The following is a 27,098-nucleotide window of genomic DNA, read 5'->3' as shown; positions in this document are numbered from 1 at the left end:
CTGCTTATGTCCCTGGGTTCTATGTTCCTATTATAGCACTGTGGGAAGAGCCTCTGGAGGAAGGTGACACAAGTTCCAATATTAGCCTTGTCATTGGGGCCGCGAGCGGCATGGAGGAGGCGGAGGCCGCGGCGCTCCCGGCCGAGCACTGCGGGCCCGAGAGGGGCCCGAGTGGGGCCAGGGGCCCCTGAGCCGTGAGTGCCCTGGGCGGGGGTCCGGGAGGGTTGGCGCGGCCGGGTCAGGTCTCCCCAGCACTCTCTCTGGCGGCCCCGAGCCTTGGGAGTAGAAGAGCTGGGCCAGATAGGAGGGGGCGAGGGCGGGAGCGGGTAGAGAGCCGGGGTGGAGAATGTGGGGTGCCGCTGCCCTTAGCCCTCCTCAAGACTGGGAAGGTTGGGCCTTTGTCCGTTTGGAGGCTGATGAGCCTTGAACACCGATTATTTGCGCCCCTAACGCCCTGGCCCCTTGGCAGCCCTGTCAGTTCCCCCAGCCCCAAGGGGAGTTTCCAGGTGATCTGACCTCGCTGAAGGTTTCCTTCCCAGAGAAGTTGAGCCACTTTCTCCAGGCCACACAACAACGTGGATATCTACAGGGAAGAGTTACTAGGAGGTCCTCCCTCATCTCCCCAGAAGGCATCAGACTTTGGGAGGCACACCTTAAACCATGTGACCCTCTGGTCCCCTCAGTATCCTGAAGGCATGGGTTGGCCAGGACAGTGGTGACTCCCCAATCCAGCATGGACGACTGGAAGCCCAGCCCTCTCATCAAGCCCTTTGGGGCTCGGAAGAAGCGGAGCTGGTATCTTACCTGGAAGTATAAACTGACCAACCAGAGGGCCCTGCGGAGATTCTGTCAGGTATAGAGATGTCCCAAATCTCCCAGGAGCTCCTTTCCAGCTTTTCCCCAGCCTAGACTATGGGCACTGGGAACCACCTTGGCTGCCCCCGCCCTGGAAAGGGGCAGCAGGTTCCTAGAGGGGGAGCCTCTTTGTTCATGTCCCTGCCAGGTAGTGGTGTAGGCCTAGAGTTCTGGAATCAGAACCCAAGTACAGCCTCCTAGGCTTCTAACGGAAACCTGAAGTCTGATCAGGAAGGCTTTGCCCAGGAGCCCACACCTGTCAAGCAGTCAAGGCTAGGACTCGGGTCTTCTGATCCCCAGCTTGGTTCTCTGTGACTGGCTCTATCTCTCAGAACTAATTGTGGAGGGGACCAAGGAATTCAGGGGCTCAAATGGAAGAATACAGGAACTCTGGGTAGGGAGGGTTCTGATAAAGGGGGAAAGGTCGGGCGGGGGGTGTCCCTGGTGGAGGTGGTTGTGAAACTGGATCCTGGTTGGGGGAGTAGAGCTGGGCACTGATGGAAGGAGTAGAGACAGGCCTCAGGTTCTCCCTGTATCATCAATGCAGCCAGGGCCCTCCTTTCAGGAAGACCCTCAATGATATTTAGCCAACTCCACACCTCCCCTCAGACAGGGGCTGTGCTTTTCCTACTGGTGACTGTCATTGTCAACATAAAATTGATCCTGGACACGCGACGAGCAATCAGTGAGGCAAATGAAGACCCGGAGCCGGAGCAAGACTATGGTGAGGCCAGGCTGAGGATGGGATTGGTGTGTGTGTGAGGGGGATTCCCTGGGATCTCCCAGCTGAAATAACAGGCAGATCCCAAGGGATGAGACTGCTGTAGAGACTATCTGCATGACCTGTCACATCCCCACAGATGAGGCCCTGGGCCGATTGGAGCCCCCAAAGCGCCGAGGCAGTGGTCCCCGAAGGGTCCTAGATGTGGAGGTATACTCAAGTCGCAGCAAAGTATATGTGGCAGTGGATGGTACTACGGTGAGTGGGCTGGTGTCTGGTGTACAGTTACTCCATTCTATTCAGGATCTGGTCCACTGGCTCTGGGGTCCACTGCCTGAATGGGAACTGCACCTCTGCCAGTTTCTACCTGTGTGACTTTAGAGGCCTCAGTTCATCTGTAACCTGGGACTAATAATTTCTACTTGACAGGATTAAATGAAAAGTATTTGGAATGTATTATATTATATGTAGTGGGATTTTATCGAAGTGATCATTAGTATTAGAAGGCAGTTAGTTAATTAATTAATTAATTTATTTATTTATTTATTTATCTTATAACTAATCCTGGTCCCTTCTTTAGCCTTAGCCTCATACTGGCCCCTGGGGACCTGGACGTAGTCAGACCTGGCTCTACTTTGAGGGTCTCGGTCTGATAGATTGTGATATCTCCAGCATGAGGCAGAGACGGCCAAGGGTTCTAAGAGCCATAAAAGCTGTTGAGGGGAGGGTTGTAGGAAGATGTGATCTCTTTGATGGCAGTCTTATGGATGCTTCCTGGAAGAGGTGGCCTTCAAGCTGGGTCAGAAGACAACTGTTGTGAACAGAGGTATATATAGGCAGAAGGGGAGGTTTCATTTCATGCAGCCGTTTTTTGGTTTGTTTGTTTGTTTGTTTTTCTAAGTGCCAGTAAGAAAGGTCTTGGATGAGAGAGTGAAGAGTTGGACTTTTTCTCTCCACCCTTTAGGTGCTGGAGGATGAGGCCCGGGAGCAGGGCCGGGGCATCCACGTCATTGTCCTCAACCAGGCCACGGTGAGGTTCTAGCTGTAGGGAACCTAGAGGGTTGAAGTTGAGCCCTCCTTCCTGGTGACACTAACTCATGAGTGGTGTGTCCCCTGCCAGGGCCATGTGATGGCAAAGCGTGTGTTTGACACGTACTCACCTCATGAGGATGAGGCCATGGTGCTGTTCCTCAACATGGTGGCACCTGGCCGAGTGCTTATCTGCACCGTCAAGGTAAGTGACTCTGCCCTGTATCCCCAGCTCCATCCCTGCTTATGTCCCTGGGTTCTATGTTCCTATTATAGCACTGTGGGAAGAGCCTCTGGAGGAAGGTGACACAAGTTCCAATATTAGCCTTGTCATTTTTATCAATCAAACAAATAGTTACTAAGCACCTGTTGTGTGCCAGACACTGCTCTGGGTACAGGGGCTATGATGGGAAGCAAGACAGGGTCCCTTCCCTTAAGGAGTTTACTCTAGCTGGGCAAGATCAATAAAAAGCAGCCAAATAAATGCTTAATGTCAGAAAATGACAATGTCAGGGAAACAGAGTGATGAAGATGTATTTTTAGAAAGGGAGCAGAATAAGGGAGGGGAAGAGAAGAATGGTGGGAAGAGGGCAGAGGTAGCAGGGTACAGAGACACAGATTGTGTGGGATTATGGTAAGGATTTATTAGCCTGGTGACCTAGGATGATTCTCAGAATCTCTAAGCCTTCAGTTCTCTTATCCGTGAAATGATAGTGACCACAGAGGGTGGTTGTGGTAATTTAATGCACTAATTTAAGTAACAGTTTTTACATGGTACATGACCCATAGCGCTCCATTGAGGCCAGGTCTTTTGGAACTGTGCTGGTCAAGCTGACCACTTTCTTTGGTCTCCCAGGATGAGGGCTCCTTCCACCTCAAGGACACAGCCAAGGCTCTGCTGAAGAGCTTAGGCAGCCAGGCTGGCCCCGCTCTGGGCTGGAGGGACACCTGGGCCTTCGTGGGACGAAAAGGAGGTGCTGGCGTCATAGGCCATCCACTCTATAGTATTAAAGGCCTGAGAGGAGCAGAACCCCAGGAGAGGAGGTGGGGTGGGAGGCAGATAGGAGCCAGTGGTGGTGGGTTGGGTGAAGGTGGTCAGGGAGATGGGAAGAATATCCCAAACTGGAGCCTGGGCCCCCATCACTCTTCACTCCTGCCCCCTGCCAGGTCCTGTCCTCGGGGAGAAGCATTCTAAGTCACCTGCCCTCTCCTCCTGGGGGGACCCAGTCCTACTGAAGACAGATGTGCCACTGAGCTCAGCCGAAGGTGGGATTAATGGGGGCTGGGCTCTAGGGCAGTGCCTGGGCTAGGGGTGGGCATTTGGGTCCTCTTTATGGGCCTTTATTCTCTTGACTAGGGGTGCCTAGTGTTCTTTAGACCACACTGGCTTCATGCCCCTATCCTGTTGACCCTATCCCTTTCTCAGAGGCAGAGTGCCACTGGGCAGACACAGAGCTGAACCGTCGCCGCCGGCGCTTCTGCAGCAAAGTTGAGGGCTATGGGAGTGTGTGCAGCTGCAAGGACCCCACACCCATCGAGTTCAGCCCTGACCCAGTGAGTAGGGCCTTAGGCAGTGAAGCTTGGACTTCTTCCCAGCTTGGCAAGGGGCCCTAGGAAAGATCCAGGTTGGGTTTTCCCCACCTCAGCCTGAGAGGGAATCAGGAGCTGAGGATTTACACTAAGCTCTGAAAGACAGGGGACATACTGGTGGGTGGGGGAAGGGGCAGGCCATGTGAGCAAAGGCCAGGAGTCAGAGTTGGACTGAGTGTGTGGAGGACCCAGGACAGGGAAAACCCTCTGCCTTTCCCCTGAAGTCTCCCTCTTCCCCCAAGAATTCTTCTGTAGGTAGGGATCCCAGTTTAAAGAGGGAGTGAGGCAAGACCTAAAAGCTATCTCTCCTTCAGCTCCCAGACAACAAGATCCTCAATGTGCCTGTGGCTGTCATTGCAGGGAACCGGCCCAATTACCTGTACAGGTGAGCCTGGGAGTGGGCTGCATCCAGCAGCACTGAACAGGAGGGTGCTCAGCGGGTGGGAAACCCAGACTCGTCTACCTGCAGGAGGAACTCTTGAGGTGGGCAGAAAGGCAACAGACTAGACCCGTTCACATATGTGGGTGAACATGGGGAATGTAGGCCTATCTATAAGCACAGGGGAGCCCTAAGTTGGGACAAAGAGGCCTAACCCATCCCTGGGCTTCCCAGGATGCTGCGCTCTCTGCTCTCAGCCCAGGGAGTGTCTCCCCAGATGATAACAGTTTTCATCGATGGCTACTATGAGGTGAGTGGGGCTTGGGGGCTTTGAGCTGAGCAGAACATAGGGTTTCGGGTACCGAGTAGCAATAATCACTGAGGACTGGCAAGGGAGACAGCCAGGCAAGGGCTGTGAAATGTGGAGGGCTTGGCATGTCAGAGCCTGCAGAGGTGGGCAGGGAGAAGGCGGCTCACAGGATGACCAGTGGTCATGCCCTTCAGGAGCCGATGGATGTGGTGGCACTGTTTGGTCTGAGGGGCATCCAGCACACTCCCATCAGCATCAAGAATGCCCGCGTGTCTCAGGTACTGCCTAGGCAGGGATGGAAGGGGCAGACACCTGGCCCCACTATCCACCCCAAAGCTCATGTGCCCTATTTCTATTCCCCACTCAGCATTACAAGGCCAGCCTCACTGCCACTTTCAATCTGTTTCCGGTGAGTAGTAAGGACAAAACTCTTGGGCTTTGGGAGGGAAAACATGGGCATAAAATTTGGTCGTCATATATAGCAAGCTCTTCTGCTCTCTGGGCCTCATCCTCCCGATCTGAGAAGTGGGATTGGTTGGAGGAAACATTAGGTGAGAAAGGCCCCCTTGGGATCATGTTGTATTCCTCCCCCTGCAGGAAGCCAAGTTTGCTGTAGTTCTGGAAGAGGACCTGGACATTGCTGTGGATTTTTTTAGGTGAGGGGAGTGCCCCTACATGCAGCAACTATGAGCTGCCTGGGGCCTGTTTGCTTGACTGGGTCTCCAGAGAAAAAGGCAGTGAAATGTCTTGGAGAGCTTTCTGGAGGAAGCAACCTCAGAAGTGGGGGAAAAGCCTGAGCAAAGGTAGGATGGCAGGTGTTGGGCTTGAGAAGAGAGTAGAAGGGTTGAATGGAGACAGTGGGGATTTGGGGGAGGCATGACTTCTGAGTCCCGTCTTTGGCTCTTCCCTCATTGCTGTGAGACCGGGTTTGTCCTTGCCCCTCCCTGACCCCCTGGACCCTGCCTCTCTCAGTTTCCTGAGCCAATCTATTCACCTGCTGGAGGAGGACGACAGCCTGTACTGTATCTCTGCTTGGAATGACCAGGTAGGCTGAATGGCCAGGGGTCAGTTGGGGAGTGTGTAGAGGCCCTGAGCTAATACCTCCCACCATGGTTCCCTATCCCTAGGGGTACGAACACACAGCTGAGGACCCAGCACTGCTGTACCGCGTGGAGACCATGCCTGGGCTGGGCTGGGTGCTCAGGAGGTCCTTGTACAAGGAGGAGCTTGAGCCCAAGTGGCCCACACCAGAAAAGGTGCCCTGGCAGACTAGGGTGAGTGGATTGGGTTCCCCCACTGACTCAGAATCTCTTAACCTTCGTAATCTTGTGCCCCTCCAGCTCTGGGACTGGGACATGTGGATGCGGATGCCTGAACAGCGCCGAGGCAGAGAGTGCGTCATCCCTGATGTTTCCCGATCCTACCACTTTGGCATCGTGGGCCTCAACATGAACGGCTACTTCCACGTGAGTGGGAGGCAGGGATGTCGGGGGGCGGGGCACAGTATTGTAGACAGGGCAAGAACATCAACTCTGGAGCAACCCTAGCTCTGCCACGTCCTAGCCATGTAACTTTGGGAAAATTACTTATCTTTTACCTCAGTTTCTTTATTTGTAAAATGAGAATTAAAATACTATTCCTCATAGAGCGTGAGGTTATGAGCTTTAAATGAGTTAATATATGTAAAATGCTTTGAATTGTAAGTGTTATATAAGGGTTAGCTGGTATTATTTTTATTTTTACTATTCTTAGCACTAGACTGTGGGTGTGGTAGGGTATTTCTGCCACTAAGCACTTATCCAGCCCTGCCAGCTCTTTCCTCTCCTGTCCTTGCAAGTGCTGAAGCCTAAGCCTCGGCCTGAAGTGAACAGGGAGGTCCCTAGATCTGTACCCGCTACATGGCTGTGTCCAAAGGGCTACTCCGCAGTTACAGAGACAGCTCCACAGGAAGGAACAGACAGCTTCTAGCTTGGAACCTCCTAGAAGCCAGAAAGGCCTTCAGAGGCTGGCTGATACAAGACCCACACTCATCTGCCTGAGAGGGATAGGCATTTACCTCAGGTCACTCTAGTACCTAGCCACAGTAGCTTCCTCTCCCAGTCCAGCCTGTCCCTTTGCCCCACATCCCTAGCAGGGCCTGTTCCTGGCTTCTGTGGCTCTAGGACAGCAGGCCCAGGGAGAACCACTGAGGACAGGGGCTTGCTCAGGGATCAGTGTGGACATGAGCTCTCTGGCAATGCTTGAGTGCAAATTAAAGCTATTAAGAGCCTGCCAAGGATATTGCAAAGAGGATGGGGAAGACAGAAAAAAATTAGAATGACCTTTATAGGTCTAGGACTTCATTTATACATGGTGGGTTAGTGGGCAGGTGTGGGCCAGACAGTGTAAGTCCTTGATTTTCATCCTCACATCCACTCCAGGAGGCCTACTTCAAGAAGCACAAGTTCAACACGGTTCCAGGTGTCCAGCTCAGGAATGTGGACAGGTAGGGGCTGGGGACAGGGCAAAGGGGAGGATATCTAGGAGGCTCGATGACCAGTATTCGACAATCCCTTCCAACTGTGTGTTTACTCTGGCCCTGCTGTCTACCAGTTTCCATGTGACCCCTTGCCCTGCCCCTGGGACCTGAGGGGCTACCTTCTCCCCTGACCCAGTTCTCCCTCTCCTTCAGTCTGAAGAAGGAAGCTTATGAAGTGGAAGTTCACAGGCTGCTCAGGTATGGCCTAGGGCAATAGGGATATGTGGCAGGGAGTGAGAAGTAGTCAAATACTGGGGGTCTTGACTTCATAATTTGTGGGGCCCACTACAAATGAAAATCAGGGCCCCTTGTTCAAAAATGATAAGAATTTCAAGATGGCAACAACTAAGCATGGGGCCTTATGTGGTATACCCATGAGGTGGACCATCTTGGCCTCTCCCCCACTCCCTGCTGCAGTGAAGCTGAGGTTCTGGACCACAGCAAGAACCCTTGTGAAGACTCTTTCCTGCCAGACACAGAGGGCCACACCTACGTGACCTTTATTCGAATGGAGAAAGATGACGACTTCACCACCTGGACCCAGCTTGCCAAGGTGCACCGATACCATACCTACCCCAGGAATAACCCTTCCTCAAAGATACAGGGAAGCTTTGTTCTAGAATCTTTTATCTCAGTACCTATTGTTTATACTCCCAGAACCCCTCTTTCAACCCCTTGTCCAAATCCATATTCTAGGTGATGTTACCTCTTGCAAATTGAGGAGGCTGCTGAGGAGGGGATAAGGGCTTGGCTGAGTGTCTTCAGTAGCCCCTTCCCACAGCTCTCTGACCCATACCTCTCCCCCTACCCCACCAGTGCCTCCATATCTGGGACCTAGACGTGCGTGGCAACCATCGGGGCCTGTGGAGATTGTTTCGGAAGAAGAACCACTTCCTGGTGGTGGGGGTCCCAGCCTCCCCCTACTCGTGAGTGACTTTTCTGCCCTTGGAAATGGAAGACTAGTGGGATTAGGGGATAGCTAATGACCTCTCCCCTATTATCTTCTCAGGGTGAAAAAGCCACCATCGATCACACCAATTTTCTTGGAGCCACCCCCAAAGGAGGAGGGAGCTCCAGGAGCTGCAGAACAGACATGAGACCTCCACCAGGACCTGCAAGGCTGGGTACTGTGTACCCTCAGGCAGGCTAGCTCTTCACCCCATCCTGTAGGATTCTGTAGATACTGGCAGGGGTTGGGGCTGGTTTGTTTTTAACATGAGACTTAATTACTAACTCCAAGAGGAGGGTTCCCCTGCTCCAATGCCCCTGTTTCTGAGTTGGAGGTCTATTTATTTACTTCCTTGTTGGGGAAGGGTAGGATAGTACCTGGGAATCATTGGGATCCTTGGGCAGCTGATCCTGCCTTTTGTGTACTCCTTCCTCCCAGGCCTGGCTCAGAATCTAATCTATTTATTGACTGTCCTGAGGGCCTTGAAAACAGGCTGAAGCCTGAAGGGCCTTGACTCCTTTATGGACTGGGGTGCTGCCTTGAGGATGGGGCTGGCTCTTACTCAGGAAACTGCTGTGCCCAACCCCTGGACAGGCCCAGCTGGGGCCCACCTGCTGATGCAGACTCACTCAGAGACCTTCAGACACTGAACCAGGCCTCTTCTCAGCCTCCTCTTTGTCCAGGTTTCCAAAGCTGGATAAGGTGGTCATTGATTAAAAAAGGAGAAAACCTCTGGGGATGTCTTGTGATTGTGTGTGTATGTGGGTGTCTGTGAGAGAGAGAGAGAGAGAGAGAGGGAGAGGGGCGGGAGAAAGGATGGTGGTAGTGAATGATGAGTTTTCCTTACTGTCTTCCACAGGGTTTACCCTCCATTTGGGGCCATTTGGCCACCAGGGGATGCCCAAGTCTTACATTCTTAAGGTTTTTCCCTAGGCTCCACCCTAGGGCAGCTGAGCCTAACCACAGCTCCACCTTAGTTGAGGCTGAGCTTGGAGTAGCCACCCCACGTTCCTTCCCTACTGTTTAACCACTGCACTGGGCTGTTCCCTGCCTAGCTTGTTGGCCAGGCACCTGTCCCCAGAGATGAAGCAAGAGAGAGTGAAAGGGGATACTTGGGGTTGGGGAGGTGATGAGAGAGCAGGTGAGCATAGTGGGGTTGAGGTGGGAAGGAACTGGGTAAGAGGGAACTGGATGGTCATCACTCAGGAGGCTAGGACTAGGCTACAGACAGAGACATAGGAACAAAGATTTCTGTGACCCTTAGGGCACTGTATACAGATTCCATAGCTGGGCAGTTTTTCTGGAGAAAAGCCATGTTTTCATTAGATTGTTACCCAGCCAATGATCCAAAGAGATTAGAGAGATCTAAGTTAGGTAGTCATAGAGGCACCAGAAAATGTATGGGAGTGTCCAGAGGGAATGGATGAGATAGCCCAAGGTAGAGGAGGTATGATGTTTAAGGGGTCTGTGAGGGACTTAGGACACCTCTTGAGAAGGGGTCTGCCTGGTGAGCTGCTATAGATCCTTGCCCAGGGAGGCAGGAACTGACTGGAACTCCCAACCTTTCACCAGCTCTCTGCTCTTGCCTCCCACCCCTATAACCCCTCCTGTTCCTGGATCTCGGCTCCGAGATGGTACGGGTGGTGTATGGCTTGGACGTTTCTCAGCACCTTGCCGCCTTCAGTGTTTCCTGGAGCTAGAGATAGTGCTTGAGGCGGGTCCCACAACAGCCATGATTAGAAACAATTAGCCCATGATGAGGCAGAGGCCCGCCCTTTGCAAACAAATCTGCAGCCTCCATTTGGCACCTAGGGGAGGGGTTGTGTGTGCCAGGCACAGTAAAGTGGTGTAGCAGGGAGAGGGGCTCATTGCTCTCCCTGCCTGACCCCCAGCAGCTCCTAATCTTGGGCCTCACAGACCAGCTTTCAGGCACTATATGGTTCTGGCCAGGTCACAGTACCTTTTTGGGCCCAGCAAGGGGTGATAATTCTGGGCTGCCCTAGAAAAACCTAGGAAGAGGGATTTGGGGGTCAAAGGAAAGCAAGGAGGACTAGTTTGCCCCACTGGGCTTTGCTTGGTAGCAGACACCATAGTTTTCTTGCCATGGGCTCCCCCCTTAGTGCCATCACTCCTAGTTGAGCAGCAACCGTATTCTCTGTCTGGGACATTCTGGCCTGGGAAATCTGTCACCATGTCAGCCAAGACCCCACCAGGCTCTGGGATCAAATGGCCTGGACCCAAAACCAGGCTTAGCTTATTATGGAAGGTTGTGGGCCTGGAACAAGTCACTTGGCCTTTCTAGGCCCAGTTTCTGGAGCATGGAGGTGGTTAAGACAAAATAAGAGATCAATCTGTAGAGCACCAGGCAGGCCAAGTCCGAGAATAAATCAATTTTCTGAAATCCCCAAAGCGGGGACAGTTGTAGGGCTTTGCTTGAGAGGGAAGGGTCCAATGGAGGCTGCCAGGGGGCTTCCCAGAGCCTACGGAGTGATCCTCTCCCACTGCCTTGGCAGTGTCTCCCTGCCCCCACTCGGGCACAAGCTTGTTATTTTCATAGCTTTCTGGTCCAGTGCCTCCAACCAGGAGTGAGTAATTTCAGGCCAAAGTCCTCGCACGTGATAGACGTGATAGGAAGGCAGACTGGCCCAGCCCCTACTTTCTCCCTCAGTTCCCTCTTGGGTAGTCTGTTAGGCTCCCTCCCAGGCCCGGAATCCAAATGGAGGGGAGAAAAAGCCACCTACCTCCATCTCACTTCCCTTCTGCTACCTTCCCAGGGGCCAGAATCTGAGGCCAGTTTAGGCAAGATGGGCCCTTCCCCCGCCAAGGATACACATGAAATAGAAACATTTTAATTGGTTTATAAGTTCTGAAGTGCCTTCTACACATCCGCCAGTTACTGCTAACTTCGCATATGCCCAGGTTGTAGAGTGCCTTTCTCTCATCCCCCAGTGGAGTACTGGGATCACCAAGAGCCCCCAGGGGTCTGAAGGGGTATCAAGGGTTTAAGAGATAGACTGGAGTAATGGGCAGGAGAACTGGCTACCTTAGAACTGGCTCTGGAGCAGGTGGGCCCCAGCCCTACCAACGGAAGGCAGTCAGGCACAGCCTGAAGGGGGTGGTCCCGACTTAGTCCCAACTCCAGAATAGCAAAGCCGGGCCTGCTCTGGCCCAAATGACACTTAAGATCCTGTCCCCACTCTGATCACTGCCACTTGGCAGTCAGTGCCAAGGTGCCTCTTCCCAGTTCCTGTGTGGCAGCAGCAGTGGCGGAGGCAGAAGCACTTATTTCAAATTGCAGTACAGATACATGGACGCAATCATGGAAGCCAGCTGATGGGGAAGGAATAGGGAAAGATGAGGGGACATGATCGGGGAGTCCTTAAGTTTTCGTCCCCTGCCCCCCAGACACCGTACATGAAGCTCTGTTAGAAGTATGTCTCTTCCAGAGAGTCCTCCAAGATGGGTCAAGCAGCTTTGGTCCAGTGGGGACATCTTGCCCACTGGATATCCTTCTCACCCCCTTACCTCCAAGCCTCCTATTCCAGCTGCCACAGCACCCACAGTGACTGCATTGGTTCGGATTTCATACAGAAGCTGACTGAAGCAACCCTTGGGGGAGGGAAGAGAGCGTCTATAGTCAGCAGCTGCCTCCCCCCCCCTCTTTAGCACTCTGAGGCCATTAAAGCAGCCCCAAGCTTCTATGCCAGCCCACACCTGTACAGCCTTGTTCTCAGCCTTCTCCTTGGTGCAGGGTTCCGTGACTGTGTCATTGACATGATCAAAGCAACAGTATGGGGGAAAGACCTGGTTGTCTAAGAAGTAGGGAGAGCCCTCAAAATCCGTGTAGTTGTTGAAGCCACAGCAATTGAGCTAGAGACAAGGAGGGGAAGGGAGTTAGTGGGGCTTTGCTTCTTTCTACCCACTCCAAAATCTCCCCCAGCCCACCTTACCCCTTTCATGGTGGTGTTCCACACTTGGGTGAAGTCGCTCTGGGAACCGTAGTCTTTCTTGATGGTGGGCACTACCAGCAACGTTAGGAAGTGCTCACCCTGGATGGAGCAGGCTGGTGTTTAGGGCCTGGTAGAGAAGGTGGCCATTCACAGGCCACAGCCCACTCCCAGGGCCTTGTCCAGTCTTACCCCCTTGCCCCATCCCGGTTCCTCACCATGGCGGTATATACCAAGGCAACCACAGCAGCTGCAACCTCAGCAATGAAGATGATGAGGAGAAGGAGGAAGAACTGAGTGGGGAACAGGGGTCTGAATTTTAGGAAGAGATGGTCCCTCATGACTTACTCACCCTAACCCACCCCTGTAAAAACGAGGCAAGGGCACCTATGCTGAGGCCCCTGCAGTCCAGAACAGGGTTTGGGGATCCCCAGGGCCTGGTGTCAAGGGTGAGGGGACCCTGGGCCATGGTTATGGGCCTTTGGAGGTCAGTTTGACACACCGTCATGAGGGCACACTTGTTCTCAGTGTGAGCACCATAACAGCTCAGGAAACCGAGAGCAAAGAGCAGAGCGCCAGCCGCGATGAGGAAGTAGCCCACGTTGACAAACTGCATGGCGCTGGACGACAGTGGCCCGAAGATCTTCAAGAAGGATGACCCATCGACTGACACCCAGATGCCCACTGCCAACAGGGCCACACCGCACAGCTGGGAACAGAGAAGCAGATCTTGAAACAGTACTGGCAAGCAGTTCCCTACCACACGGTCCAGTCAGGAACATGGGAGACAAGAAACTTCCCCTTTTATTGGCTAAAGAGTCTAAAAACTCATCCTGTAAGGGGGAAAAACATCCTGTAGAGCCAGAAGGGTGGAACCTGGGACACCCGTAGCCAACACCAGGTTACACACCTAAGCAGATATAAATGAGATCAGAGGTTCCTGAAATATTCCCCTGGGGTGGGGGGTAGGAAGAGTTTCCCGCACTGCTCCCAGGGTCTTGAGACATAGCTAGGAGAGAAAACAGGCAGGCGAGCACCACCCCTTCAATTTCCTTCAGGGGCTACTGCTGCCTGGAACACCTCTGTCCTCTGATAGGTGAAAACATTAGGGTAGTAGCATTAGGCAGGCTCAACAGTCACCATAGCAACGAAGGCGGGGCTGAGGTTTACACCTGCTTTCAACTTTGGAGAGGGAGGTGGTGAGAAGGAACGCCCACCCTGAGGCCCCATTTGGCTTCGTTCCAAGATTAGACTCCAGGCCTGCCCTTCATTCTGCCCAGACTTCTTGTAGAGACTGAAGCATCAGACAGAGAATACAGCCAGAGCTCTTAAAAGTTCTCTAGCTCAACCCCAAACCTCAGAAGGAACCCTGAGGCCCAGGGGCAGGCAGGCACTGCCCAGTTCCCAAAGCATTTAAAGCAAAGCTTTGCTGATCCGGAGCTTTAAAGGTTGAATCAGCCTGAGACCACCCTTGGTGCCCAGTCCCCACTTTGATGCTATAGAAACTGAGGCTAGAGCCAAGAGTAAGGTGGATGACTGTGGCTGGATGACTGTCCCAAGCATGTTTGCCCAAGGACAGAAAGCTGGGCTTCGAACCTGCAGGGTCAAATTTCAAGAATTCTGAGCCCTGCCCTGCCCTGCCCAGCCTGGCAAGGCCTGGACAACAGAGAACATAAACTAAACCGGATTTACCTTTAACCCCCTCAGGTCAGAGCCTTTGCTCTCCCAGTCTCTGGAATCTTGTTGCCTTCTCCAGATATATGGATAAAAACCAGTTCTCAGAAGAAAAAGAAAGCCCAAGGAACAGCCCACATCAGAGTCAGAGTGTTTACCCCAACGCCAGTTTCTCCTAATTCATCTACACATCACGTCTCCACTTACTCGCCTTTTCCTCACTCTAACTCACTCCAATGTGGCTCCAAGGCCTCTGGTGACAACTTGCACTAAATCTGGTGGACACCTCATGCCATATCCTACTTGACCGCTCTGCTATCACACTCTCCTCGTTTTCTTCCCATTGCTCTTTCTCCACTTGCTTCCTGGTGGTCATTTCTGTGCTTACCCCTTAGAAATTGGGCGTCTCAGAGTTCACTCTCTCTGAGTGCTCTAAGCCACTCTCATGGCTTCAATGACCAGCTCTGAGCACATGACTTTCAAATATCCATGTCCAGTTCCCAACTGAGCTGCAATCCCATTGGGCACACAGCTGCCTGTAGGACGCCCCCACGTAGTTCATGCTGGAGACATGGGCATCTTCTCCAAAACTTCTGTCTCCCTTGTCCCTTCTTCCATCCCTCAGCCACCATCCAAGGGCTTTCTCCTTTGTCCATTTGTCCATTACTTCCCATTTTTATCACCATCTCCAGGGTTCATGCCTCATTGCTCAGCTTCCTCAAACATGCCCAATACAATCTGTCCCTGGTTTTCTGAACAATATCTGATTTTATTGCCTCTGGGCCTTTCTGCATGTTTTACAACCTCCTCATGCACGGCAAATCCCCAGCCTTAGCTATTTCCTCCAGAAAGTCTTCTCTGACGGGTGGAGTTTAAGCCCCTCCTATAGATTCCCATAGCCCTTGTGCTAAGGCCAAAAAAAACTATGTTGTGACTATCTGCCTATCTGGCCTGCTGGACCTGGGACCCTCCAAGGCAGAGAAAGAGCTTGCTCACCTGTCACCCCAGCACTCAACACTCTTAGGCAATAAATGTTTGTTGACTGAATAAGGGCTGCTTGAGGCAGACCTGCTGCTATGAGGTCTCTGGACCTTATCTCCTTTCAGCTCCCCTTCATACAGAGGCCACTGAAGTTTATTCCACACTAGGTGACCTAGGGTAAACCCCTTTCTCTCTCTGGGCTCCCTAGTGTGTATAAAAAGGGAGACTAGTTCCTGGTAGCCTGTGCTGCCCTGCCCTGCCCTAAATCTGTGCTATAACTTCCTGGAAGGGAGAGGATACCCCTAAGCTTCTCTACTCTAACTTATGTGGCAGCCAGGCTGCTACTGGGACCAGAAGTAAGCATTTAAGACTTCTGCACTCCATCGTAAGGGGAAACCTGCAGGAGAGAGTCTGGGCACAGCAGTCTCCTATTTCTCAGGTTAGGCTCTGCTCAGGTTGTGACCCACTCCCTTAAGGAAACCCAAGAGCCCACAACCTCCATACTTACAAAGATGAGAAAATTGAAGAGGATCATCATGTTCTTAACGAAGCTGTAGCACTTCATGGTGGCTCCTGGGAGGCAGACATGTGTGAGTTAGAACCTTTTCCCCTTGCCCCTGCCAGGGCTGGCCCTGGCCCTGGCATTGGACCCTGACATACCAGATTCTACTATCCTGGACCCATATATCACCAAGCTTCCCCTGCATCTGGACTCTGATACCTGAGGATATTTTCCACTTCTTATCCTGACACCTCTACTTCTCTGTACTACCCAGGCCCTCTATCAGCACCTGACACTCCGAGATCCTAACACCCTAGTTTCCTCCATTGGTACCTCAAGCCCAACTCCCATACTACCAGTCACTCCATGCCCTTCCCTGTCACCTATATATCCTGGAACCCTCCCCAAACCAACCCGAGGCTCTTCTAGAACCCTCCCCATGGCCCTTCCAGCTCCCCAAAGCTGCTTCCAGATTGAATTCACTTCATAAGATAATCTCTATCCTATGCCATCACCTACCTGTTCAGGGCTCTCTGGTAGTGATTTCTGAAAGAAGGATCTGCCGAAGCTCCAGAGGGGACAGACAGCTCCAGGGAACTGCCACTGAGTGAGCTCGCTCTCACACACCACTGCTCACCTGTAGGTGGGGCAGGCGTTTTAAAGGACTCCTTCTGCCTGCCTGCCCCACCCCAGCCAGTCGACCTCCTCTTGCCCCTGCTGCCCCCTGCTGCCTGGAGATTTGTCCCCACAACCAACCACAGGATCAGTAGGCCTCCGCTTGACAATAGCAACCATGGGCAACGCCCCTCCCGATCTGAAAAGGGAGAGAAGTCTGGAGGCGGGGCAGGTGACCCCCGGAACTTCAATGTGCCCTCTACCACAACAGTGCACATATGCTTCTTACCCTATATTTGCAGATACATTCATATACACCCCACATGCTCACAGGCACACACATCTGCCCAAACTGCCATCTATATATTCACATGCAGATACATATATAAACACCTACTGGTACTTATGAGTGCACACCCACACACTATCAAGGAAATGACCTAGGTTGAGCAGTTTCTGCCCCTCCTCTGAATAGCAAACAGCTCCTAATCCTCTTCTGTCCACAAAACTTCAAATTCTCCACCTTTCCTTTCCTATCATCTTTCCTCCTCACTTTTCTCCCTCCCCACCCTTTTCTCTTTCTCCCTGCCACCAGCCCCCACCTGTCTTCTCTTAGCACTCTGTATACACCTCTGCCCTTTCTGCCAGCAGGTGGCACGATGGGCCCACAAAAGCGTCGCTGCTCAGTTCTAAGGCTCTGTAATCCCCGTCCTCATTAATCCCTCAGGGCCGCCGTCCCACTTCCTACTCAGGCACTGCTGGTGGTGAAATGCTGGGATTCTTCTGGCTTTTGAGTCATTCAGACTAGGTGCTCAAATCCTGGTTCTGTTGCTTATTAGCTGTGTGACCCTGGGGGCATTTTTTTTTTTTTTTTGAGAGAATTTTTATAAATTTATTTGAGCAAAACAGATGACATTTGCTGGGGAGCAAGATCTCAAATGCTCCCCCTGGAGGCATTTCTTAGACTGGGTTTTAAGCCTCTGTTCCTTAGTCTGTATAGCAGAATAGTTACAGGGCTTTCAAGATTTTCTCCCCACTCTGGGATTTAAGGAAGTGACCCAACAGAGAAAGAAGGCCAGAGTGTGGAAAGTCACAGCCAGAGGGGTATGGCATGGACAAAGTAGATTTAATTTTTTTTTTTTTTTTTATATATAATGGGAGGAGGCAGCTGAAGAGACAGGAGAGATAACATAATATTTGTACAGATCATGTTTTAAAAACATTACATATATAGTAAGTCTTTTTTTCCCCCTTCACAACAATCCTATGAAATAGAGTCTCTTTTGATCCCCTTTTTCAATATGGGGAAACAGAGGCACAGAAAGGTTAAGTTCATGATCACACAGCTTGTAAGTGGCAGAGCCAGGATCCACCCCAGTCAGTTTGGTGCCAGAGTCTACATCTTAACCACCAAGCAGACTGTCTACCTTGAAGTAATCTCTAAGAAGGCAGGAGGGGCTGGCTTCCCGAAAGAGCAGGGAAAGAGGTCTTGGTCTGGGACTTGAATAAAAAGATGGCCAAGAGCAGGTGAGTTTATAGGTATAGTGGCTAGGAGTTGATGGGGGCAAGGTCATTTTCTAAGACTGAGGATGGCAAGAGTAGAAGCTGGATGGGCGAGAGGTGTGGGGCCATTAAGCATGGTGCTGAGGGCCCTAGTCTCCTATCTGACTCCTGTGGGAACAGAGAAAAGATAGAGACTGGGAAGGGGGGTTACAGGTGAAATAAGAGTTAGAGGAAGAGGGGACTGAAGTGTAGAGGGGGTAGGGGCAAGTCGAAAGTTCCACAAGAACTCATTGGAAGGCCTGGCTGAGCCATTAATGTTCTTGTCTCCTACAAGAAAAGAGATAAAACTAGGATTGGAATGTTTTACAACCCCTGGGGACCTAGCTGTTTCTCTACCTGCACTGATTGTCTGCATGGCTTTTTCTTTCATCTCAAGAAGAATGGGAACCAGGTCACATTCATCTATGTCCCCAGCATCCAGAATATATGATGTTGTAAGTGAACATTTCCTGAATGATTGAATGAATGAATGCAGAATAGCAAGAGATGAATGTCTGAGCTTTGGATCTTGGCCGTCATGGATTTGAACCCCTGCCTGCCTCTAATTGTGTGATTTCACCTGAGCCTCAATTTCCTTATATGGTCAATCCTTATTTTTCACAGAATACATATTTGTGAATTTTCCTACTCATTAAAATTTATTTGTAACCCCAAACCAATATTCATGGAACATCTGCGGTTATTCATGGCCATAGGCAGAGCTGCAAAAAATTTGAGTCACCCAACTTGCACGTTCTCAGCTAAGGGTGAACATTTCTCATTTCAGCTCTTAGAATGTAAACAAGTGTTCTTTTTGTGGTCTATTTAGTATCACATTTTTTGCATTTGGGAGCTTTTTGTTGGTGATCTTGTTGTTTAAAATGGCCTCCAACATAATTCTGAAGTGCCGGGATTTGCCTTATGGAGGAAATAACGTGTGTTACATAAACTTCATTCAGGTACAAGTTATAGCGCTATTGGTTTCGAGTTCAATGTTAATGATTTGATAACATATTTTAAATTAAAAACACACGAAACTAGGTGATGTACTGATTGGTCACTTGAGGAGAATGTTATGACTGGAGGCTGGTGGGAATCTACCACCATCAATAACAAGAATCGACTCTATATAGATTACGACTAATGATAAAATTTTGTAGGGTTGTTGTCAGATTAAATGAGAAGATGTTTGTAAGGTACTGTGTTTGGCACATAGTAAGTGCTCAATAAAAATTGTTACTATTAATGTGGATGAATGAGAAAGTGAACGAGTGATTTTCTCCTACTCATGGTTCTTTTTCCCAAGGAGCCAAACTGAGGTTTTCTGGCTCTTGGGCTGGACTGACCCATGGAGAGAACTGTGAGAGAGCCTGACCTCTGGGGAGGAGCTAGGGACCAGGACCTGTAATAAAGAGCTCCACCCATATACGGACTCTGTATGTCATAAAGGCCTCAGCGGCCCTGGCCAGCAGCACCCTCAGGCACACTGCAGAAGCAATCTGTGCCCATGGGGCCTTCTCAGCTTGTCCGTGCTCCTCGGCCCCGGGGCTTAAGTTCCCCCTACCACAGGCCAGGTGTGGGCTGGCCTCGGCCCAGGTTTCCCAGGATGTTCAAGTGTAGCCGCAGAAGGTACCGGCAGAAAATCCGAGGCCCAGCTGCCACCACTACAGCCACCGCTGCAGCCACCACTGCAGCCACCATGGCCAGGGATAGCAACAGCAGTCACACTGTCACCATCGTTGTGTGGATCCTTCCACTGTAAGGTTAGCCAAGGGCCCTGAGCCAAGACTCGGGGTTGGAAAAACGGGGCCACTGAAGTTTTTCCCAACTTAGCCCTGCATAAGCACTTTAGACACATATGCTCTGTGAAATATCACCCCAAAGGTATGGAGGGATCTTAATGGTAGCCATCCTAAAGGCTGAGATCCTTAATGGAGGATGTACTGGCTGGAAGTAGAGGGCTTGGGGAAGTGGGTGAATCTAAGAGCAGTGGAGCTCCCAGCAGTGCTGCTTTCCTCACACTCTCCTTCCTCTCCTCAGTTCTCAGACGCCTCTGTCAAGCTGGCAGCTCTCTGATCCTCTAGAAATGCTCAGAAACTAGTCCAGAAGCTTGGCTGGCTCCGGATCTGCATCTCCTAGGGGCCGTGGGTGGTGAATAGCAGCCAAATACAATCATTTCTGCTCCAACTGCCTACTCCACTCTGAGGTGCTTCCAGCTGACTCTGCAGGGTATGAGGGCAGGGACAGGCTTCAGTGACAGCAGCAGGAATCACAGTTAGACAGTGGAAGGACAGGACAAGGTCAGCAACACACACCATCTCCTCATCTTTGGCTTCAGCTTTTGATCTGGCCTCGGAGGTAGGGGGCCTTCCTGCCTTGCACTCCCATCTGCACAGGGAAAAGGGTCTCTGTAGACATCTTGGAACTTATAGGGAGCCAGGTCCTTGGGGAGGGAGGTAGAGGCATAGATCAGAAGGGGTTAGGGTGAAAGATGGATTTCACTACTTGAGTGTAATCCTGTGAGTGCTCAAGAGTGGTGTATATGGCTCTGTGAACCTGGGATGGTCAGTGTGTAGGTGTAGCTGCTGGTGTGTGTGTCTGATATCAGAAAAATGAGAGTATTAAGTGAACATGTGGCTGAGTGCACCTTTGCAGTCAGATGTGCCTCTGTGGCCAGCTGTGTGTGTTAAGCTGTGTTTGTGAGGGTATGAGTGTACAAGAGAGAGGCATCGGCCCTGCTAAGAGGAATAAAGGTCACAAGGGGCATGGGGAGGGGGCAGTCTGAAGAAGGAGAGCATTGCTTCTGAGAGTGTACCACCTTCCACAGCCAGTCTCTGAGGTCAGTATTTTCCAGGACTGGCCTTTGGGGGTGGGGCGAGCCTGAATTTGAGTCCAAAAAGGGGAGGGTGCTAAGCGCTCTGGACTGGGGATTTTCCATTTGGATTTCTGTGTATGAGCCCATGTGTCATTGGGTGTAACTGGTTTTCTGTGGAATATGTCTCCCTGGCGTTGTGTCTCAGTGACAGGAAACATTGTAGGGGACCCTGTCTCTAATATGTCACTTTATGCCTGGCTTAGTGTGTGTCTCAGTGTACCAAAATCTAGCTCTAGTTCCAGGGCTCTCTTCCCTGAGGGCTGGGGGTGAGAGTGAACCCTGAGACCTTTGGCCTGGTGTCTGGGGTTCAGGAAGCCTTGGGGAGAAAATGAATTGTGTCTGTGTCCATCTACTCCAAAGCTTGCCAGAGAATAGGACCCTGAGAGGAGAGGAGGGAAAGAGAATTCACCAACACTTCATGCCCAGATAGTGCTGGGTGGGCTATGAGGCTCCTCAGGGTATTGGGAGGGGGGCGTGCTGAACCTCAGTCAGAGCTAGAAGGTGGCTGGGCTAGTGCCCAAGGCCCACAAGGAGGCCCATACATATAAAGACACATGACACAATCTATGAACACATGCAGACATGTAAATATAAGGGGATTTATATACATACAGGCACATAATGCAATAAATACATGTGCATGCAAGTACATGCCTATAAACAGATATGAACAGCCACTCCCCATATGACACATGTAACATTCTCATGCCTATAAACATTTATGTACCTAGACACAAGCACACAAACGTATAGACACATGTGATATGTTCATGCAAATCCAGGCACACAGGTACACACACACATACATGCAGACACACTCACCAGGCTTCCCTGCCCCTGCGGCCCTGGGACCCAGAAGCATCCCTCCCCTTTGCAAGAATGAGTGTGTGTTGTATGCGTATGTACATATGCATGCCCACACTTGTGTCTGTGAGAGTAAGTGTGTATGTGTGTGAGTGAGGGGGGTGCTGAGCTGTGGGAACCCGATGACATCATCTCTTCTGGCTATTTTTAGCTCGCTCTGCAATGATGGCTCCTCCACTGCCCCTCCTCCTCCAGGCTCCCACCTCTCCTTCTCCTCCAGACTCCCAGAGGCAGCTGCAGAAAGAGGGCACCCACCACATCCCAGTCTAGGTGACCCCTGGGTGATTGGGGACAGAGAGTTCAGTCTCTCCCATCCTGCCAGAGCTCCCTGGAGACTGAGAACACTGGGCTCCCAGGCCAGAAGAGGAGGCTTGGGCCATGTGGCAGCCTGGAGCAGGGGCCTTGGTTAGGTGAGCTAACCTGGCTGGTCTCCAGCTTCTGGAGTGCCTCTGCTTTTGCTTTTCAATCTGAAACTCTGTCTCAGTCAGTAGTGCCTGCCATGTGCCAGGGAGGGTGCCAAGTTCTAGAGATAAAGCAGTGAGCGAGGCAGCGGGAGTTCTTACTAGTGGGAGTTACAGCTCAGTGAGAGATAGACATTAAACAGATCACACAGACATTTGCACTAAATTGCGGTGAGGGCTCTAAACGCTGGTAACAAGGGAACTTAGTTTGGGATGATGTTCTCTGTCTCTTTCGGTCTCTCGCAGAGATGACCTAAGGAAACCAGAAGGGCACACACCCTTCCCTTGCACCTTTCACTCCAACACTCACACATCCAAAATTCCATAGAGCAGGGCTTTCTCCCACATCCTAGGCTATGCTCCCGACACTGCAGCAACCCACCATCCAAGTGATGCCCTACTGCTATATCTTTTCTTTGGAACCTACCCACAGTTGGTCCCTGGGAGGTAGTCCTTTATTCCCCAACAATAGGTGAGAAAATGCCCAGAGAAGGGCAGCACTGGACCCCACCACCAGGCCTGGGAGCCGCCCAGGGGAGATAGCAGGCAGGCAAAGGAGGAAGTGGTGGTAGCACAGATGCAGGAGGAGCAGGGGGTGTGGTATTAGGAGGGGAAGGGGAAAAAAACGGTGGCCTGAGGGGTCCATGACTAGAGAAGGGTTTTCTGCACCAGCCAGCCACCAGCAGCCACAGGGTTTGTCAGTTTCAACCAAACCCTTGGGAGCTGGAGAAGGGGTCTAGACAGTTCTGGGGAGGTGGCCTGGGAACAGGCCCCTCCTCTAGCCCAGAGTCTGGTGAAACTGTCATTGGTGGAGCATTATGTAATACTGGGACATTTTGGAATTTGGGGGAAACAGCTCTGGACTGAGGCAGGAGCCTAGAATTCCAGTCTTTCTTCTGCCCCAAACCCCAGTGTGATCCGTGGAAAGTCCTGCTCCCTTTCTTGGCCTCACTGAGCCCTCCCAAGAAGGAGTCCTGGAGAATCAGGTTCCCCAGCCCTGACTCCTGCCCTCTGGGTTTTCCTGGGAGTCTGACTCAGGCAGGGGAACGTGAGTCAAAGGGTAGGGGCTCAACCAGATTGTCCCCAGGGCGCCAGGCTGGAGGTCTCTTGTCATCAACCTGTCAATGGCCGGAAGCGGAGCTCCAGCCCCACAATGCAAAACCGGTCACCCCACCCTTACCAGTGCCCTCACCCACACCCCCACTTCCGGCCTCTGTTCCTTCCTCACCTTCAGGGAAAGCTACACAGCTCCCTAGGGAATCTCCCATATCTCCTCCACTGGCTTTGTGACCGTGCTTAACCCTACCTCCCCCTGCCCATTTGGCCAGGCTAGTCTCCCAATAAACTTTCTTTCCCTGGATCCCAGGTTAGGCCAGGGAGAAAAGGAAGCTGAGTAGAAGAAAAGAAGCTTGCTTTTCCCACTACCCTCAGATACTGGAGCCCAAATGCGGTGCTTGGAGGAAGATGGGTGAACTGAGTGCTGGGCTGCCCTGGGCATATCCCTGGGCATATACTAGAGCTCCAGGGGAGGTGAGAGTGCTGTCCTTCACCTATCTAGCCATCTCCTTCCAATACTCTCACGGAATTCAGAGAATAGAGCCTGGAAAACAATCACCAAAGAAACCCTGCCATTGTCATTATGTCAATGACAAATTCATGAAACACATACACACAAAAGAAAATTCTAGATGTATAGAATCCATAGTCATGGAATCTTAGCATCACAGAATTCTAACACAGTGAAATCTGAGTTGCAGAATCTTAGAAATACAGAATTTTGGCATCACTGAGTACCAGATCGCAAGTTTGGAGTATCCTTGAATTGGAAGTTTTGAGAAGTCAATTAGTGAAGCCCTAATTTCAGGTGGATGTCTAAACCAGAAGATTCTCCACTGGGGATGGGCAAAGGAGTTCATACATGAACACTAAAGAGAAGGCAGAGAGCCCGGGACACCTAAGCTTAGGGTGAGGTAACAAACCAGCAATTAATCAGACAGAAGACAGACCTCTTTCATGAGGACACAGTCCTGGATCCTGAGGATGAGGGGAGTGGGGTTGAAGCGGGGGTAGAGAGTGGGGCACTATATAAACAAATGAAACATAATCTAAAGAAAAAAATCATCAAGCAGTATAATACACTGGCCCCAGTGCCTCCAGCTTTCCTGTGACATCAGCCTAGGATATCTTTCAAGGGTTAGTAAGACTCTTTATCACATTAGAATGGCAATCTACGTCTGGCTTTTTTGGGAAGAAAATTACCAAACAGAAAATAGTCCATATACTACACTTTTCTTGGGGCTGCTGGGAGAAGCTGAGCCTTGAGCAACATGGTATATGTACACCAAAGCCCCATGGGGTGGGATTCAAAGCCCCCAGCAAGGCCTTAGGAGGGGACCTTGCGAAGGCATCTGTCTGGGGTGGTGTCTGGAGAGGGACGTTTCTACAGAAGGAGTCGACCTTGGAGCAGCACTTTGTATGGGGACCCTTGTTTGTTTATGGGGTTGGTTAACTCAGCAAACAGCAGGGATATTTACCTAGCATTTCTGGGAAACTCCTGCAAACTCAGGAACCTAGAAGGAGCAGCTCCAGAGAGAGGCAAATGCCAAGTCCTGCTAGACATGGGAAATGGGGCAATGTCAGCTGGATATCCTCCTGCTCAGCTCTTTGTCTTTGGATTCAGCTCAGTATCTCAGTCCCTACTTCTCCCCACACCCTCATTTGCTTATCTTTCCCTGCTTGCCTGCTGTTGTTCTACCTGCTTACAGTTGCTGTGTGACCTTTGGCAAATGCTGTCCGTCTCTAGGCCTCAAACCTCCTTTGCTGTCTTTTAGAGTCTACAATTGTGTCCTAGTGCAGCTTTTAGTATTTTATAGTCCTGGATTTGTCCAGATCAGTTCTAATTTCAGATATCTCTAATTTCAGCTTCTAGAGAAAGTGTCAGCCAGCTTCGGGAAGAATGCATGAACTAGGGAATAGAAATAATGCTCATATTTGGCACTCTATATGTGTCTGTGCCTATGACAGGTGTTTTCATAAATTTTACATAATGTCTAACAACCACACTGTATATATAAATCATCGCATCCATTTTATAAATGAAGAAACTGGGGTGCAGGGAGGGTAAATAACATGCATAAGATCATTCGGCTTAATGTGCCTAAGATCATTTTAGCTAGGGAGTAACAGAACTGGAATGTCCACCAGGTCTGTCTTAACTTGAGAGCAGTGGTTTCAGATAAGCAATATTCCATATGGCTTCAATAGGTACAATGAAAACCCAAGGATGGAAGTTCCAGGGAGAAGTGGTCCATGTGGCTGGACCTGAGAGATGAGTTCCATTTAGGGAAGTATGCAATAGGAGCTGACAGCTTGTGCTGCGAAAAAAGCTGAATGGAGTCTCTTACTGAGAACACCAGGTATTCTTAGCTTAGATTGGAAATAGCTGGGCTGGGTTGTGTGTGAGGAGGTTGGAGTGAAGGGTAGGGTGGTTCTGGGTTGGTCTTCAGGGTTTTCAGGGGCTGCTGCCACTGTTCCTGGAGATAATATGTGTGTGTGTTGGAGAGGATCTGTGAAAAGGGGCTTCTTCACTTTCTGGGGTGGGCACCCTGTCCCAGTTGGAGTTGGTTGTCAGGAGTCTGGACCCTGGAACAGGAGACTTTTCAGCTGGGGTAGCATCATGGTGTGTTGGTACTAGATTCACTGGCTTAAGGTTCCCAGCACCTTTCGGATCCCCAAGCTTCAGCACCCCTGCACAATTGCCTCAGTTGACTGACTCAAAGGAGGTAGAAGGACTTCAGATGGACCTCTGCCCCCTGCCCTGCATGAGGTTGGGTTATCATTGGAGACAGGAGCCAGGAAGTCACTGGCTCACAAGGCCAGAACTAGAGGCAACCGTGGGGGTCATCTCATCCAGATCCTTCGCTGTAAGGGTGAAGGAAGAGTTTAAAATCCAGAAAGGGAATAAGTCTTGCCAAAGATTCCCACAGCAGCTACTGCTGTTATTATCGAGTACCAGGCACTCCCTTGGCACTGAGGACACAGTTGAATAAGTCTTGGTTCTTGTTCTTGAGAGCTTGCAGCCTAACAGAGAAAATAGGCTTAGTAGATGTACCAAGAGATGTGTCAGGGCTAAAAGAGAGGTTAAGGCTTTGTATACTGGGCGCTTAGAAAGGCAGGGACACAGACCCCTACAGGCTTCATGGAAGATACACAGGTAGGTGGTTTTTAAACTGGGCTTAAAGAAGAGACATTTTAGCTGATGCAAAGAGGTAACATTGCTGACTGAGAAACAGCATAAGCAGCCACACAGAGAGGGCAGTGACTGACTGTATGGGATCAATGAATTGCACTGCAAGGCTGGCCCATGTGGCTGGAATGCAAGTCTGATGGGCAGTAGTATAAGCAGGGCTATACTTGACTTGAGGCCAAGACTGTCTGTGCTCTGTGAGCACATAATGGTCACAAAGATGCAGGCCACTGGGACACCAGGGCCCCAGAGTAGGCTGGTAGGGGGATCTGAGGAGTTTATGGCTGGAGGCTTCTTAGCAGTAGGGCGTGGGGGCTGCTGGACTCTCACCACCCTGCCCAAGCTGTTTCCTTCCATCCAAGATACAGTATGCAAGCAAAGCCTCTGCACCTCCCTAGACAGGACCCAGGCCCAGCCAAGGGGAGGAGATTACTCCTGGCGAACTGGCTTTCAGCCCCAGGTTTCACGGCCAGTGCTCATACCTCCTCCCGTTAGCAGCTTCCTTCCTACTTCCCCGTTGCCCCTAAACCCGCCACCGGGCCGGGACAAGATGGGGACTTTATCGGTTTTGGAACTTTGGCGGCTGCGAGCCCTCCCTGCGCGGCCGTGATGCAAATCCGCTCCGGATTTATTCTCCGGTGTTCTTTCCGTAAAGCGCTACGCCCCCGGCGCCAGCACTTGTCTGGAAGTGCCTCCTCCAGCCGTGACCCGGGGGCGCCACGGAGGAGGGGCTGCTTTCCCCCGCTAGCGGGTCCCGCAGCTCCGTTGCGGGGGCGGGGGCGGGGGCGAAGGTGGGAGTCCCGGCCCCTAGTAGGGGCTGGGCTGTAATTAACCACCGCGCCGGGTGGGGAGCAGAAAGCTGTAATCTGGAAGACCCTCCCAAGGGCGAGAGTGGGAGCCACCGAGAGTCTGACTAAAAGTGTACAGAGTGGAGGGCACCCTGGGCAGGCGGGTACCCTGGTCTCCACTGCGTGGCGTGGAGGACTAGGGGAATTCCCGGGCCTAAGAGGGGCCACCCCAAGCCTGAGCACCGCTGAGTG

The 27,098-nt window shown here is 51.4% G+C and overlaps 2 protein-coding genes across 5 annotated transcripts; one reads left to right on the top strand and one right to left on the bottom strand.

Moving 5' to 3' along the window:
- Window positions 1–95: 95 nt before the first annotated feature.
- Window positions 96–9,084, top strand: POMGNT1 (protein O-linked mannose N-acetylglucosaminyltransferase 1 (beta 1,2-)). 4 transcript variants are annotated; one of them, XM_011367620.2, is made up of 23 exons: window positions 122–194; window positions 684–853; window positions 1,465–1,579; window positions 1,716–1,834; window positions 2,541–2,606; window positions 2,697–2,810; window positions 3,462–3,579; window positions 3,773–3,871; window positions 4,032–4,159; window positions 4,510–4,580; window positions 4,809–4,884; window positions 5,079–5,162; window positions 5,252–5,293; window positions 5,482–5,540; window positions 5,857–5,929; window positions 6,012–6,140; window positions 6,225–6,350; window positions 7,305–7,369; window positions 7,556–7,600; window positions 7,820–7,955; window positions 8,219–8,328; window positions 8,412–8,526; window positions 8,790–9,084. In XM_011367620.2, the coding sequence occupies exons 2-22, from the start codon at window positions 734–736 to the stop codon at window positions 8,497–8,499; spliced, it is 1,983 nt and encodes a 660-aa protein (XP_011365922.1). In that variant the 5' UTR covers window positions 122–194; window positions 684–733; the 3' UTR covers window positions 8,500–8,526; window positions 8,790–9,084. The 4 variants fall into 4 exon arrangements, with proteins under 4 accessions (XP_011365919.1, XP_011365920.1, XP_023390749.1 ...); XM_011367617.2 differs by having other exon boundaries at window positions 96–194; window positions 8,412–9,084; XM_011367618.2 differs by having other exon boundaries at window positions 96–194; window positions 540–853; window positions 8,412–9,084.
- Window positions 9,085–11,488: 2,404 nt separating this feature from the next.
- On the bottom strand, window positions 11,489–16,077 carry TSPAN1 (tetraspanin 1). Its single transcript, XM_011367616.2, has 8 exons — window positions 15,975–16,077; window positions 15,462–15,526; window positions 12,801–13,007; window positions 12,517–12,591; window positions 12,302–12,400; window positions 12,066–12,221; window positions 11,877–11,960; window positions 11,489–11,681 (listed from the first exon to the last, which is right to left on the bottom strand). Exons 2-8 carry the CDS (start codon window positions 15,516–15,518, stop codon window positions 11,634–11,636), a joined length of 726 nt encoding a protein of 241 aa, XP_011365918.1. The 5' UTR covers window positions 15,519–15,526; window positions 15,975–16,077; the 3' UTR covers window positions 11,489–11,633.
- Between the last annotated feature and the right edge of the window lie 11,021 nt (window positions 16,078–27,098).

This window comes from Pteropus vampyrus, unplaced genomic scaffold, assembly GCF_000151845.1.
Source record: "Pteropus vampyrus isolate Shadow unplaced genomic scaffold, Pvam_2.0 Scaffold135, whole genome shotgun sequence".
Lineage (NCBI taxonomy): Eukaryota > Metazoa > Chordata > Mammalia > Chiroptera > Pteropodidae > Pteropus > Pteropus vampyrus.
This window is presented reverse-complemented; position numbering and strand designations above follow the sequence as displayed.

What these genes read in the sequence shown, in the direction of transcription:
- POMGNT1 (XM_011367617.2), top strand. Translation starts at nt 734, where the DNA reads ATGGACGACTGGAAGCCCAGCCCTCTCATCAAGCCCTTTGGGGCTCGG. An exon ending in GAAGTTCACAGGCTGCTCAG is followed by an intron (nt 7,601 to 7,819) that starts GTATGGCCTAGG and finishes TCCCTGCTGCAG; the next exon opens with TGAAGCTGAGGTTCTGGACC. An exon ending in CCTGGACCCAGCTTGCCAAG is followed by an intron (nt 7,956 to 8,218) that starts GTGCACCGATAC and finishes CTACCCCACCAG; the next exon opens with TGCCTCCATATCTGGGACCT.
- TSPAN1 (XM_011367616.2), bottom strand. Translation starts at nt 15,518, where the DNA reads ATGAAGTGCTACAGCTTCGTTAAGAACATGATGATCCTCTTCAATTTT. An exon ending in ACAAGTGTGCCCTCATGACG is followed by an intron (nt 12,592 to 12,800) that starts GTGTGTCAAACT and finishes TTCCCCACTCAG; the next exon opens with TTCTTCCTCCTTCTCCTCAT. An exon ending in CTGGAATAGGAGGCTTGGAG is followed by an intron (nt 11,682 to 11,876) that starts GTAAGGGGGTGA and finishes CTTCCCCATCAG; the next exon opens with CTGGCTTCCATGATTGCGTC.